General features: G+C 41.5%; 2 protein-coding genes across 8 annotated transcripts in view; one reads left to right on the top strand and one right to left on the bottom strand.

Annotated features, from left to right (window-relative positions):
* The window catches only part of LOC100619697 (zinc finger protein 420-like), a 380,349-nt gene that overhangs the window by 283,091 nt on the left and 81,941 nt on the right, over positions 1–15,317 (bottom strand). The gene's annotated exons all lie outside the window — the stretch shown is intronic.
* LOC100619428 (zinc finger protein 527-like) overlaps positions 1–15,317 on the top strand; it is a 65,012-nt gene that overhangs the window by 11,814 nt on the left and 37,881 nt on the right. For 4 of the 7 annotated variants that reach the window (XR_008915382.1, XR_001627055.2, XR_008915381.1 and 1 more), the window contains 2 exons: positions 1,567–3,088; positions 12,308–12,403. Coding sequence is in view for 2 of the 7 variants with exons in the window: in XM_056812758.1 (XP_056668736.1) it covers positions 1,567–1,662; positions 12,308–12,403 (192 nt within the window). In the remaining 5 variants the exon portion in view is untranslated. Of the gene's footprint in view, positions 1–1,566; positions 3,438–12,307; positions 12,404–15,317 lie in introns of all 7 variants that reach the window. The other 3 variants (XM_056812758.1, XM_056812764.1, XR_008915383.1) reach the window with 2 other exon arrangements.

The following is a 15,317-nucleotide window of genomic DNA, read 5'->3' as shown; positions in this document are numbered from 1 at the left end:
GAGAGAACCCTCTGGGATCTTAAGGGCTGGGTCTGCTCTAGTTCCAATGGAGTTACTGTTGACTCCTGAGAAATGAGGGCAAGAGAGACAGAAAGAAGGCTGAGGCCAAAGCATGCATTTACCTTCCAGGAGAGAGACAGAATGCAAGGAATTTGGTAGAGTTTGGGCCTGACATAATCCCTGGGCCCAGTCAGTAAGCATGTATTAAATAATAAATATGTTATAGGAACCTTGCTAAGCCCTGAGCATACAAAGGAAGGGAAACACCAGTCTGGGCTGTCCTGGAGCTCACAATCTAGAACCCCAACATGGAAGTGGTTTAGAAAAAAAAAGCAACATATCCTGAATCTTACTCTGAGATGATCCAAGGAGATAGGAGTATTGGAAAATGGGAATACCTTTAATTCAACAAGCAAATCAAGAACTAGAGGAGTGAACAGAATGATAGTTTAAGGAGAAAAGCAATAAAAGGAGGAAATAATCCAAATCCTAATGATAAAAATAAATATCACCATTTGCCCCTAGTATGCATTATTCACTTTCTAAATATTATCTTGTTAGAGCCTCATTGGAACCCTAGGAGTCACTTGATATTATGTCAATATTAAGGGACTGGAGACAGAGCTCCATTTACTTGTTCTAGCACATTTCTGAGGTACAATGAGAATTCACCTCTACCTGTATTGGGATTTTTAAGAATATCATGAAAATGCCAGCATCTATATGAGGTGTGAAATAGGAGGAGAGTTGTCTGAGCTTTCTTGCCCATTTCCTTACAAAAGGATCATGGATTCAAATAACTGTATGAGACCTATTCTTAAACATGAGAAACACCATCTTTTTGTTTAAACTGTATTTAGTAGAATGATTTTATTTTAGTGAAAAGAGGAACTTAAAGAAAAGTAATGAGTAATGGCTATTCTCCAGGAGTTGAGATCAAAACTAAATTTTTTATGCCTTGGATAAATGCAAAAAAGAGTGCTGAATTTCTTCATCTGATTTTAGATACTGGCAGAAAAATAAGGTTGAAAGCAGTCATGAAGGGAAATTACATAATGCTTACAGAGAACCTAGATGATGAAATAATAGTAATGTTTAGTTTACATGTACCCAGTGATATCATAACCTACAAAGAGAGGATTGAATGTATAGACAATGAAAATGAAAGCTAAAAGATTAAAAGTGAATTATTTAGTACTATGGACAAAGCATGCCTAGTCACAAAATTTCGTCTCAGCTGCCAGGATTTAAGGTCAACTCACTCATCCAGCTTTTCTGAGGTCATGGTCTGTGTTAGGAATGTAAAAAATCTAGACTTTCCAAAATCCCAGATGTATTATGAAGAGCCAAAAAAATGGAGTGGGAGGCTCTTTGTTATTTAAATCGATGTTTAGCTTTGATGTAATAGCATATTCAAATGATTAATTGTGCTCGTTTAATTTGGAAGACTTCTTACTTGAGGAAATAGGATATAAAGCAGTTATGTTCTGACAATGGAGGAAAGGAGATAGAGATATATGTGTATATGTCCCTATCTGCATATGTGTTACTATTTATTTCTTTTAGAAGGAAAGCTCACACCCAAATTGAAGATGAATCCAACAGAGATGAGCCTTCCTGTGGAAGAAATGGACCTACAAAGATTCATGAGTGATGGTCCTGGTAATGTTGCTTTCAGAGAATTCTCTGTTGTATTTCAAAATTCATCTCATATTGAAAAACAAAGAATGCACACTGAGGAAAAATCTAGTGTAAATAATCATTGTGGAAAGACTTTTATACACAGAGCCAATATTTGTGGACATCAGAGCATCCACACTGGTGAGAAACTTTGTGGATGCAAGCAATGCGGAAAGACATTCAGTCAAAGATCCCATCTTGATGTACATCAGAGAGTCCACCCCGGTGAGAAGCCTTGTGAATGCAAACAGTGTGGAAAGACATTCAGTTGGAGCTCCAAACTTGCTATACATCAGAAAGTCCATAATGGGGGAAAACCTTATGAATACAAGCAGTGTGGAAAGACATTCACAGATAGCTACAATCTGGCTGTACATCAAAGAATCCACACTGTGGAGAAACCTTATAAATGCAAACAGTGTGGAAAGACATTCACAAATATCTCTAGTCTTTCTGTACATCAGAGAATCCACACCGGGGAGAAACCTTATGAATGCAAACACTGTGGAAAGACATTCATAAATACCTACAGTCTTGCTGTACATCAGAGAATCCACACTGGGGAGAAACCTTATGAATGTAAGCAGTGTGGAAAGGCATTCAGACAGAGCTCCAAACTTGCTGTACATCAGAGATACCACACTGGGGAGAAACCTTATGAATGTAACCAGTGTGGAAAGACATTCAAAAATAGCTACAATCTGTCTGTACACCAAAGAATCCACACTGGGGAGAAACCTTATAAATGCAAACAGTGTGGAATGACATTCACAAATACTTCCAGTCTTGCTATACATCAGAGAGTCCACACTGGGGAAAAACCTTATGAATGTAAGCAGTGTGGAAAGATGTTCGCAAAAAGCTACAATCTGGCTGTACATCAAAGAACCCACACTGGGGAGAAACCTTATAAATGCAAACAGTGTGGAAAGACATTCACAAATACCTCTAGTCTTGGCGTACATCAGAGAGTCCACACTGGGGAGAAACCTTATGAATGTAAGCAGTGTGGAAAGGCATTCAGACAGAGCTCCAAACTTGCAGTACATCAGAGAGTCCACACTGGGGAGAAACCTTATGAATGTAAGCAGTGTGGAAAGATGTTCACAAGTAGTTACAATCTGTCAGTACATCAAAGAATCCACACTGGGGATAAACCTTATAAATGCAAACAGTGTGGAAAGACATTCACAAATACCTCCAGTCTTGTCGTACATCAGAGAGTCCACACTGGGGAGAGACCTTATGAATGCAAGCAGTGTGGAAAGACTTTCAGACAGAGCTTCAAACTTACTGTACATCAGAGAGCCCACACTGGGAAGAAACCTTAAGATTACAAGCTACATGGAAAGATGTTCTCATGCAGTTCTAGTCTTGCACCTGGCATTAGCCTACACTTGGCCTAGAGGTGAGGATTGAGTGATGGAAACCACTGAGTGAGGATAGAATGGCAGTTGGGAAAAGTCAACAATAAAGTTGAAATCATGAGTCCAGGGCAGAGTGATGTCTCCTACACAGCCCCCTGGACTGTGGCTCCTAAGAAGATGTTTGTGAGTTAGTGGGCAAAGAAAAGGTTTTGATGAACTGATGAACTCCTTCCTGCTGGGCCCTTTTTGTCCTCCCATCCCAGGCAGGAAGAGCAGCCCTTCCCAGCTCTCTCCTGATCTTTGGCAGTGATTCCTCGGCTCTGGGGCCCCCTCAGCCCTCCAGAGCTCCCCCAGGTGCTGCCTCCCAGGTCTGATATCTGCCCATTACAGGTGAGGGCCCAGGACTACCATTGACTCCTTGTTCTTCCCTGTCTGGGGATCCTGTCTTGGCTCTCTCTGCTTGCCTGCCACCCTCCCAGCCTCTTCCTCTGCTGCTTTTCCCCGGTTCCCTCTGGAGTCTGGTCTGGAGGAGAGCCCGAGGGTGTCCCCTGCTCTGTAGCATCCTTAGGGAAGACATTGTCCCCCGGGCTGCTCCCTGGCTTCTGCCTCAAGTCCTTGAGTCTTCCTGGGTCCCTCCAGCTCCTTCCTCTCCCCCATTCTTAGCCCAGCTGAGCCAGTGTGAAGGAACACCCTGGTGTGTGCCGGGCACTACTCAGCCCAAAGGAAGGGAGAAGCCATCGGCTGCCCTCCAGGCCCCCCCAGTCTGACTGAGGAGAGCCCTCAGCAGCCATGTCCAAACCAGTAATGGGGGAGGGGGGGTGGGACGCCCCCTGTGAGGAAGGCTCTCAGCTTCTGTGTGGTCATTGGTTATCTAGGGGAGGATTTAGCTGGAACTGGAAGGAAGCTCTGAGGCCAGAGGCAGGAGGGAGGACATTCCCTGCAGGGAGACAGACAGCCCCTGGAGAGGCCCAGAATCAGGCCAGGGAAGGTCCTGGCCAAGGATCAGCCAGGAGGCCAGTGTCCCTGGGCCAGAGGAGGAGTTCAGCTAAGCATTTATGTCCTTGAACAGCAAAGTAAAACACCTCTGAGGCACCACCCTCTCATGCCTATCAATTTGGTCATTGTTCCAGAAATAGAAAACCATCAATTCAGAGATCTGTAAGTCTTATTTCCTCGTTATCTCTTTGGGGTACAAAGCCAGCAGTGCTATGGCTGGATGAAAGGGCAGACAATCTTTTATCTCCCTTTGGGCATAGTTCCAAATTGCCCTCCTGTTTTGTAGTTGTGTTCATATAGTTCCTGTCTTTGTCTCAGTAGATAGATTCCAACATATTTTATATTGTCTTGGGTGATTTTAAATGGAATTTCTCTTTCTAACTCCTGCTCCCTGGATGTGTTGGAAATATATAGAAATGCTGATGAACTGTGTGGGTTTATTTTGTATCCTGAAACTTTGCTAAATTTTTTGGTAATTTCAACTAGCATTTTAGTTGATTCTCTAGGATTCTTTAAGTAGACCATCATATCATTTGCAAAGAGTGATAGCTTGGTTTCCTCATTGCCTATTTTAATACCTTCAATTTCTTTTTCTTCTCTAATTGCTACTGCTAGTGTTTCTAGTACAATGTTAAATAATAGAGGTGATAATGGGCAACCTTGTTTCACTCCTGATCTTATTGGGAATGCTTCTCATTTGTCCCCATTGCAAATGTTGTTAGCTGATGTTTTTAGATATATACTGTTTATTATTCTTAGGAAACGCCCTTCTATTCCTATGCTTTCTAGTGTTTTCAATGGGAATGAGTGTTGTATTTTGTCAAAGGCTTTGTCTGCATGTATTGAGATAATCATGTGATTTTTGTTAGTTTGCTTGTTAATATGGTCAATTATGTGGATGGTTTTCCTATTGTTGAAACATCTTTACATTCCTGGTATAAATTCCAACTGATAATCATGAATAACCCTCTTAATCACTTGCAGGAGTCTTTTTTCTAGTATTCTATTTAAGATGTTTGCATCTATGTTCATTAAGGAGATTGTTCTATAGTTTTCTTTCTCTGTTTTTGATCTGTCTGGCTTTGAAATCAGTGCCATATTTGTGTCATAAAAAGAATTTGGTAGAACTTCTTTCTTCTGTCAAATAGTTTGTGTAATATTGGGATTATTTGTTCTTTGTTTGATAGAATTCACTTGTGAATCCATCTTGTTCTGGGGATTTTTTCTTAGGGAGTTCTTTGATGGCTTCTTCAATTTCTTTTTCTTATTTGGGATTATTTAAATATTCTATTTCTTCTATTAATTTAGGCAATTTATATTTTTGTCATTTATTGCCATATAATTGGTGATTAAAGTTTTTGATGATTGCCTTAATTTCCTCTTCATTATAGGTGAGTTCTTCATTTTCATCTTTGATCATTTTAATTTGGTTTTCTTCTTTCCTTTTTTTCATTATATTGATCAGTAATTTGTCTATTTTTTATTTTATTTTTCAAAATACCAGCTTCTAGTCTTATTTATTAACTCAGTAGTTCTTTTACTTTGATTTTATTAATTTCTCCTCTAATTTTTAGTTTCTCTAAGGAGATATTTAATTTGTTCACTTTAAAGTTTTTTAATTTGAACGCTCAATTCTTTTGAATTCTGACCTCCCTTAATTTGTTCATATATGAACTCAAGGATATAAATATGAATATTTTTTTGGGTGCATCCCATAGATTTTAAAAGGATTTTTCATCATTGTCATTTTCTTCAAAGAAATCATTAAGTGGTTCTATGTTTTGTTCTTTAACCGATTTTGGAGAATCATATTATTTAATTTCCAATTAATTTTTTATTTTACCCTTACTAATTATTATTTTTATTGAATTACAATCTGAAATGGTTGCATTTATTTTTTCTGTTCTTCTGCATTTGTTTTCCATGTTTTAAAGCCATAGTACTGTGAATCTTAAAAACTGTTCAGACTCTACTTCAGAAGATCTAATTAAGCTCTTCCCCATTTTAAACAATGGAGGTACTTGATCAGGAATGTATTGGGAATTTTAACATTACTCCACCCATACTTAGGCATACTTTAGGGGAAGATATAGTTGTAAAATTCCTTACTGAGCAATGAAAAGTCTCCACCTCATTCTTCTAGTGAAGCTAAAACCTTAAGCTAGGTCTATTTTTAGGTCTAATACAAAAGGGTGCTAAGTACCTATAAAGGTTAAATTAATCACTAAAAAGTCAAGCAACTTACAGAGGGCAAGCTTATCAAAGAGGTGTGAAGTTTTAGTCTACTCAGAGAAGGTGATAACAAAAGAATATGTGAACAAAGAATGGTCAGTCTTGGAGACGACGTCTACTGTGATTGGTAGATGTGAAAATTTAGGGGAGGTGACATGAGAGAAATTTCTCTTTAAAAGGAGCTGGCTCTCTCTGAATTTGGTGGTAGTTCAGTCTGGAAGCTGAATTGGAGGGGCTCTGAACATTAGAGCTTGATTGTGACAAATCTGGTGGTGAGTGATAAAAGACTGACTAGTCTCTCTTAAGGCTCAGGCCTAGGCCTTTCCTACTATTTCCTCTTACTCTGTCTCTCTCCCTTCTCATAATTCCTTCATTTGTATTAATTAAAATCTCCATAAAACTCAGCAGACTTGGGTATTTTCATATTTGGGGATTTTTTCCCATGGCAATCACATATTTTTTATTAAAATCAAGACACCAAAATTATCTTTACAGTTTGGGCAATTCACAGTCTTGAAAACCATATTTTCGTGGTCACAGTACATAATCAGTCTTTGTGAACGTATCATGTTTTGCTTAAAAGAAGGTCTATTCTTTTTAGTGTCCATTGATTTTTCTCAACATATCTATTAACTCTTAATTTTTCAAGCAGAATATATTATAGGCTAACAACAGCATTGTGAATGACTCAGCTGTTCTTAGCAATTCAGGGTTGCAAGACAATCCCAAAAGACATGTGATGAGAAAAACCATCTGCTGCCAGAGAAAGAACTGATGGGCTCTGAATTCAGATCAAAGCATGTTTCCCTTTTTTCTTTACATCCTTTTCTTTGAGATTTATTCCACAAAATGACTAATAAGGAAAAATATTTTATGTGGTTGTTCAGTTAAAGTCTAGATCAGTTTGCTTGCTCTCTGGGGGGGGGGGGGGAGATTGGAGGGAGGGAGATTATTTGGAACTCAATTTTAAAAAATGAATATTAGAAAATGTTGTTCCCTATAATCAGGGAGAAACTAAAATATTATTCTATATATATATCTCCCTGTAGCTGTGAGGTGTGTATGAGCTGTTTCTCTCCTACCTTCTTATAGTATGATCTTTACAATTGAGCTCACATTTCCTTAAACTGTATCTAGTAGAGTATGGTGTAGGCTTATGCTCTGAGCCTCATTTCCTTCAAGGGTGCATTCCAGGTTTCTTAGCAGTTTTTACCAAATAAGGAATTTTCTCCCAAACTACTTGTTTGCCACTTGACAGGACTTATTTCCTTTAATTTGTTCCATGCTTTATCTCCTTATTATCTTGCCAGTATCTCAGGTTTAGGGTGACTGCTGACTTGTGATCTAGTCTGAGCTCTGGTCATGTGGTTCCCCATTTATCCTGGCTTCTTTTCATAATTTTCCTTGATATGGCCGATCTTTTTGTTTTTCTCAAATGAATCTTCCTATGATTTTATTCAGCCCTGTCAGGTACCCTCTTCCTCATGGCATGAGGGGCAAAATTACATTTTTTCTCCTGGTTATATTTTTGGATTTGATTTTCTAAGAATTCTGTTCAATCTGAAGCTGCTTCTTTGAAGTTTCACTAGAAAAACTGATGTGGAGCTCCCCATCGCTGAGGAGAGGTGCTGAGGCTGACATGGCTGCTGTTTCCAGAAAATCTCAGTTCTGTGTATTCCCATGAAGCATGGCCTCAGCATTTCCTATAGGGTGGGTAAAGAAGCTGGGATAAGCCAACCTTGTGCCATGTCCTGAACTGATTCCCTCTTCGGCAGGAAGGAAGGGTTTGGGGGCAGCAATAGAGTGAATTGTGGAAACACTATCTATCTTGTGATTCAGAGGTGGAGCTGGTTCAGTTGTGTACCTCGTCCAGATTCTGTCTGGAGAGGAAAGTTTATTTAATGGGGAGAATTGGTAGAAACCCGCCTTACAATATTTGAACCTCTTCCTGCGTGGCTGGGAAACTGGACAACCTGTACCTTCTGTTTGGAGACCCTCAGCTAAGACCTGAGCTTAGGCTGACCAGAAACACAGTCAGATCCTGAGTCTGATGGAAGGAGTTTCCTCCTAATGGTATGTCTCAGGCATTTTCCGTGGGTTTCATCTGCCAGTGGGTTCCATATTGATCCATCAGTTATTGCTTCTTTTTTCTGTTGATTGCTTATATATATTGAGGTGGAGTGGGACCCCTTTTCAGGGAGCTTCCTCTGTCCCTCTTCCCCATCCCGACTTGGCAAAGTTCCTAATCTTTTCTCCAATTAAGAAGCAGTCGATCCAACATTGGATTGTTTCTTTTGATTTCTGTAAGGGTAAAAAGGGTTGATTATAAATAGGTTGGATTTGATTATTTTAATATAGGGTCACTAGGAATTTAATTTATTCCAAAGAAATTTGTTTACAATTAATTTACAAAATATAGAAAGAATGAAGTAAGAAAATCAGAGAGAAATTAAGGTAAGATATCTAGCCTAAGCACTAAGTCATTTACTCTGACCCGGACTCAACCCAAGCAGGGGAGTTTAATCTTAACCAGAGAGGCCTCTGCCCTTGTAGCTGAGGACCTGGGGAAGGCGCTCTCAAGAGGTAGGTCTCTCCTGCGGCTAGTTTTTTCAGAAAATCCTAGAAAGCAGTCAGCCTTTTCACTTACCACATGTCAGTCCAAAGGAAGAGATTTAAGAACAGTCTCTCTAGGAACAGTGTCTCAGCTCCAGTCAGCAGATTCTTCTTCAGTCTCAACTCCAAAGAATGAAGAACTCCCTCTCACAGGAAGTTCAACTCTAAGTAGAACTCCAAGTAAAAACTGCACTCAGGAAGTTGTCACTCCCTTTTAAAGACACTTTCTTTTGCATCACTTCCTGTTGCTCCCCCTAATTTTACATCTACCAATCACAGTTAAAACTTTGCTTTAGGACTGCTCATGGGCAGTCAGTGTAATTCTAAATCGTCACCCACCATTGCATACGTGGGTCACAGACATCCCCCACTCAAGTGTGAATGGCGCGTTTACATTTTGGGTGATTAAATCTAAAAATGGGCACGCGAGTCAATTTAATTTTCACAATCAGGGGAGAGTTAAATTTAATATTCACATTTCATTGGTCTCATTTAATTCATCTCTTTTAATGTATATCAGTCTCTTTTCCCCCTTATTATGAGGTTCATCACTAAGTCCAGGAGAAGGCCTGGTCCTTAGGTTATGCAGTTTTCATACATTGTTTTAATAAATTGATGTTCTCTCAGTCATTTTATCTTCAATTGTCACAATTAAGCTCTTTATTTTCTTCTACATTTGCCTGGAAATCTAGTCCCTGGGTCAAAGCTGTCCCAAGCCTCCAAGTGCCACACTTGACACCCCCACCCCCATACAAGTTGAAGCCTCCCCCCACTCAGGACAAGTAGACTTCAGGTACCAAGTCTCTCTGGCCTCAGTGTGATTCCTCATCTCCCTTTACCCATGAGAACATTCATCATTGGAACGCCCTTCCATGTCAAGTTAGGGCCTCCATCCTTTCTCCATCTTCTCATGCTATGCCTTCTCCTCCGTATCTCCTCCCCTGTATGATCATCTCTTCCTGAGATGAGAGACCACCCCTCAGGCCTCCTCCTCTCAGTCCTGTCTGCAGCCTTTGATGCTTCTGACCCACTGTCTCCTCCTTGATGTTCTCTTCTCTCTAGGGTTTTAGGACATGGTTCTCTGTCTTTCCCGGTTTAACTCCTTCTCTGAATTATGATTCTCTGATTTCTCTGCTGGCTCCTCCTCTAGATATTGCCTCCAGGCCTGTCTTTGGCCCTCTAAACTTCTCCCTCTGGACTTCTTTACTTGGTGATCTCATCAGCTATCAGGGATCCAAGAACCATTTCTCTGCTGATGAGTCTCAGATCTACATTTTCTGCCCTAATCTCTGTGCTGACCTTCGGTCTTTCATCTCAAATTTCCTTACAGAGATTTCCCACTAGGTGACCAGTAGGTACCTTGAGCTCAGTGTGTCTCAAACAAATTGTTCTCTCTCACCTAGACAGAAGCCCCACCTTCTCTATAGCAGTATCCTCCTCATCCCTCAGGCTTAAAACCAAGGAGTCCCCCTTGACTCCTTACTGTCCTTTACCCACATATCCAATATGGCACCAGGACCGGTCAGTTTCACCTTTGCAGCAACACTCCAATACACCCGATTCTGTCCTGTGTCACTACCATCATCACCTCCCCACATCACCTCCCTCTTGGACTATTAAGACAACCTGCTGCTGGGTCTGTCTCCCACAGGGCTCTTCCCACTCCAAGGCCTCCTCCATTCTCCCACCAGAGTGATTTTCCTACAGAGCAGTTCTGATCATGTCATTCCTCTATTCCATAAACCCCAGTGGCTCCCTATTCCCACCAGGATCAAATACAAAACATTCTATTTGGTGTTCAAAGCCCTCTTTCTCCTCTTCTTATTCATTACTCCCCAGTCTGTATTCTTGGATCTAGGGAACCTGGCCTCCTGGATTCCTTCAGCTGCAGACTTTAAAAAAAATTAGACAGAAGATAGCTAAGAGGTAGGCAATTGAGGGTAAATGACTTACCCAGGGTAATATGGATAAGAAGTGTCAGAGGTCATATTTGAACCCTGGACCTTCTCTCTCTCACTAGTTCTAGTTCTCTATTCACAGTCACCTAACTGGCACCAAATGGAAAAGCTTTTGGTTTGTTTTTTTTTTTCAAACCTTATCTTCCATCTTAGGATCAGTTCTAAAATAGATGAATGATGTGGGTTAGGCAATTGACTTCAGTGACTTACCCAGGATCACACAGCTAGGAAGTGACTGAGGTCACATGAGAACCCACGTCTTCCTGACTCGAGATCTGCCACTCTATCCAAATGTGATGTCTGTGTCTAGTTCCAGGCATTTTCAATGGCTTCATCTTATGTCTGGAATATTTTCCTCCACATTTCAGATCACTGACCCCTTTAAACTTCCTGTAAGTCCCAACTAAAGACTAAAACCTTTCTATAGGAAACCTTCCCTCATCCCTCTTGGTCAGAGTGCCTTCATTCTTTCCATTCCTTCCTATTTCTCCTAGACAGAGATTGCTTTGTGCCCATGTATCTGTGTATTGTCTCCCTCCTGCACTGGCCTGTGAGCTCCTAGAGGGCAAGCACTATCTTTTGCCTCTTGGGGAATCCCCAGAAGTACAGAACAGGTGCTGACTGTAGAGGGAATGGAAATGACAGTGTCTGGTCCTTGAGATGCCCTGGGTGTGTCCCCATCTTCTCTGTGTCTACTTCCTCTTGTCCCCTGTGGTCCTGCAGTCCAACATGGCAAGCATCCTCCTGGAGCAGATGGGACATCACATGATTCTTCCCATGATCCCCTCTGTCTTTGTCTTCAGCTTGAGCCTTCCCGGGTTTCCTCCTTCCTCCCTTTCTCTTTGTAGATTCTAAAAGAAGTTTCTTTCTGCTCTCTCTGATACTCTGCTGCTGCTACTGTTATCTTCAATTATTCAGTCCTGCATTTCTGCTGCTCAGGGTATTCAAGAAACAAATGATCTCTTCCCTCCAGTGTCTCTACCCTAAAAACACTGCAGACTCTTCTTCATTGGTGAATATCTACTGTTCTGTCCAACATTGTGAAGCTCACATTTGCAGGTGCTGGGATCAATATTTAACCAAAGGATAAACTGAGGCTGCACTGGAAGGAAGACAAGCAGGGGAATGCTGCCTGTCAATAAAAGGGGCCTGGAGCTTCCGGCTGACCCAGAATACTAACCCATGGATGAGGGTTGTGAGGGAGTTTAGGAGTTTCTGCCAGAATGGACCAGAACAGGATGGGTGGGCGGGGGGCTATTGCTTGCTGATTCCAGGTCCCCCATTATTGTAATAAGCCGATCCTACCCTGGGCTCATACATTACAGACACTGAGGGGTGAGGGCAGACTCCTGTGGGAATCCCATCTAGAGAGTCTCTGAGTGTAGTCATTAGATTCCCCAACCTTTCCCTAAAGAGAACTCTGACAAGCTTCTCCATCCTGACTGATTCTTCCTTGCCCAGGACTTCCAGCTCCCCCAGAAGACATGATCACTTATTTGGAGCAGAGGGAAGCCCCGTGGATGCTGGATCAAGAAGACCTGAGGAGGTCCTACCCAGGTAAGGGAGGGGAAAAGAGGTTTGGGAGACCCAAGGTGACCAGAGACTTCTGGTTGTTCTGGTAAAGCCAGGTTAAATTTGGGGGCATGAGGACCTGATTTGGAATTCTTTGTGCAGAAGTTTTAGCAGGGGCTCACTGGACAAGTCACTGAACCCCTTAACCTCAGTTTCCCTATCTATAAGATGAGGCTGTTGGACTCCATTTCCCCTCTGCTCCCTTTATGGGATCAGTCTGTGACCCTCTAAGAAGTCAGGATTTGGAACTGAAGAGCCTGGAAGTCTTCTGCATGTGCCAGAGGTGCTGAGCTCATCCCCTCTGAGCTCTTCAGTATTCAGAAACATGTTTGAGTGCTTGCTCTGTGCCAGGTCCTGGGCTAAGTTACAGGGGACATAAAAAGCTTTTGTTGACATCCCCTGCCATCACTGAGCCCCACCATTTGCTGGAGAGAGAGCAGCATGCTGACAGTTCTGTAGAAGCCCTCTAGATCCCAGCTCCAGGGCAGCCAATCATGAGACAGAAGGCTCTCAAGTGAAGGAGGACTAAAGAGGTCTAATGGGGGGAGGTGACCTGGGGTGTCAGGAGAGACAGACAGAAGATTCTGGGGAAATATATAGCAGAGAAAACAAGGGAAAAGCACTGGTACAACTCACTGTAAATGGCTGTCTCTAACAGTTCAGCCCTGAATCTGAGGACAGATGTTGGACAATATCTCATGAGGATAAAGAGGTCAAGTGAGAATTTTTGTGGCACTAGGGAGAAATGGTTTATTGGTTCCCACAGGAAGAGAGTAATTAGTTCATTAGTGTGGGAAATCTTAAGAATAGATGGGCTAAGATGAAGGATGGGATGGGATTCTTTGCTCATGGAAAGAAATTTTCTTTAGCTAGGAGAAGAATAATCTGTTTCTCTGTTTTTGAGGCCAAAAAGGAAAAGGAGGCAGCTGAGCTTGGTGAGATGTGGAGGAGAAGAGAGCTCTGCAGAGAGGTCCAGCTTTTGTTCAGTGAAATATAAGGCTAAGTTTTCAGCTCAGAAGTTTTGCCAGGGGGTGGGAGCAAGCCATAAGGGAGAGCTAGAGACCAGGGAAATCTTTGGAAGGCTGCTGTGGTGGGTGGCAAAGGGAATCCTTAAGGGAGATGTCACAGGATTGCCTTACTATGGTCAGGTTCCAGCTAAGATCAGGGAACCTTGATGTAGACTGGATCCAGGCAGCTGGTTTCCTGATTTTCCTTCTCCCCATTGACCTGCAACCCATGAGGAGGAATGAAGACTGCTGCCTTACTTGGAAGAGATCCACAGCTAAGCTTTCCCTAAATCATCATCTCCGGACCCTTTCCTGGTCTCTGGGGCTCAGTCTTTGTCCTGTTCTTAGACAATCAGATGACCACAGCACTTCACTTAAGGGAGATGATAGCCTAGAGAGAAGCCTCTGGGATCTTAAGGATTGGGTCTGCTCTAGTTCCAATGGAGTTACTGTTGACTCCTGAGAAATGAGTGCAAGAGAGAGACAGAAAGAAGGCTGAGGCCAAAGCATGCATTTACCTTCCAGGAGAGAGACAGAAGGGTAGAGCCATTCTCCAATTGTTAAATGAGCAAGGGACATGAAGAGGCAATTTTCATTCAATGAAATCAAAATTAATTTTAAGTACATGAAGAAGTGTTCTAAATCTCTTATAATCAGAGAGATGCAAATCAAAAACAACTCTGAGGTTTCACCTCACCCCTAGCAGATTGGCTAACATGACAGCAACAGAAAATAATGAATGCTGTAGGGGATGTGGCAAAGTAGAGACACTAATTCATTGCTGGTGGAGTTGTGAATTGATCCAACCATTCTGGAGGGCATTTGAAACTATGCTCAAAGGGCACTAAAAGACTGTCTGCCCTTTGATCCAGCCATAGCACTGCTGGGTTTGTGCCCCAAAGAGATAATAAGGGAAAAGACTTGTACAAGAATATTCGTAGCTGTGCTCTTTGTGGTGGCCAAAAATTGGAAAATGAGGGGATGCCCTTCAATTGGGGAATGGCTGAACAAATTGTGGTATATGTTGGTGATGGAATATTATTGTGCTCAAAGAATAATAAACTGGAGGGATTCCATGTGAACTGGAATGACCTCCAGGAACTGATGCAGAGTGAGAGGATTAGAACCAGGAGAACATTGTACACAGTCTGATACACTGTGGTACAATCGAATGTAATGGGCTTCTCCATTAATGGCAATGCAGTGATCCTGAACAACTTGGAGGGATCAATGAGAAAGAACACTATCCACATTCAGAGGAAAAACTGTGGGAGTAGAAACAGCGAAGAAAAACAACTCCTTGATTACATGGTTCAAGGGGGATATGATTGGGGATATAGACCCTAAATGAACATCCTAGTGCAAACATCAACAACATGGAAATAGGTTCTGATCAAGGTCACATGTAATACCCAGTGTAATTGCGTGTCTGCTATGGGAAGGGTGGGGAGAGCGGAGGGAGGAATAGAATATGATTTTTGTAACCAAGGAATAATGTTTGAAATTCACCAAATAAAAATAAGTTTAAATTTAAAAAACTATGGGAAATGCCATGTTTTTGTTCAAACTGTTTTTAGTAGAATGATTTTATTTTAGTGAAAAGAGGAATTTAAAGAAAAGTAATGGCTATTCTCCAGGAGTGGGGAACAAAACTAAATCTTTCATGCCTTGGATAAATGCAATAAATTGTGCTGAATTTCTTAATCCGATCTTAGATTCTGGCAGAAAAATAAGGTTAAAAGCAGTCATGAGGGGAATTACATAATGCTTACAGAGAAGCTAGATAATGAAAGAATGTTTAGTTTAATGCACCTAGTGGTGTCATATTTATAAAGAGAGGATTGAATGTATAGACAATGAAAATGAAAACAGAAAGATTGAAAATGGATTGT

This window comes from Monodelphis domestica, chromosome 1 (assembly GCF_027887165.1).
Source record: "Monodelphis domestica isolate mMonDom1 chromosome 1, mMonDom1.pri, whole genome shotgun sequence".
Taxonomy (NCBI): Eukaryota; Metazoa; Chordata; class Mammalia; order Didelphimorphia; family Didelphidae; genus Monodelphis; species Monodelphis domestica.
The sequence above is the reverse complement of the archived record's forward strand: the minus strand, read 5'-3'. Positions and strand labels throughout refer to the sequence as shown.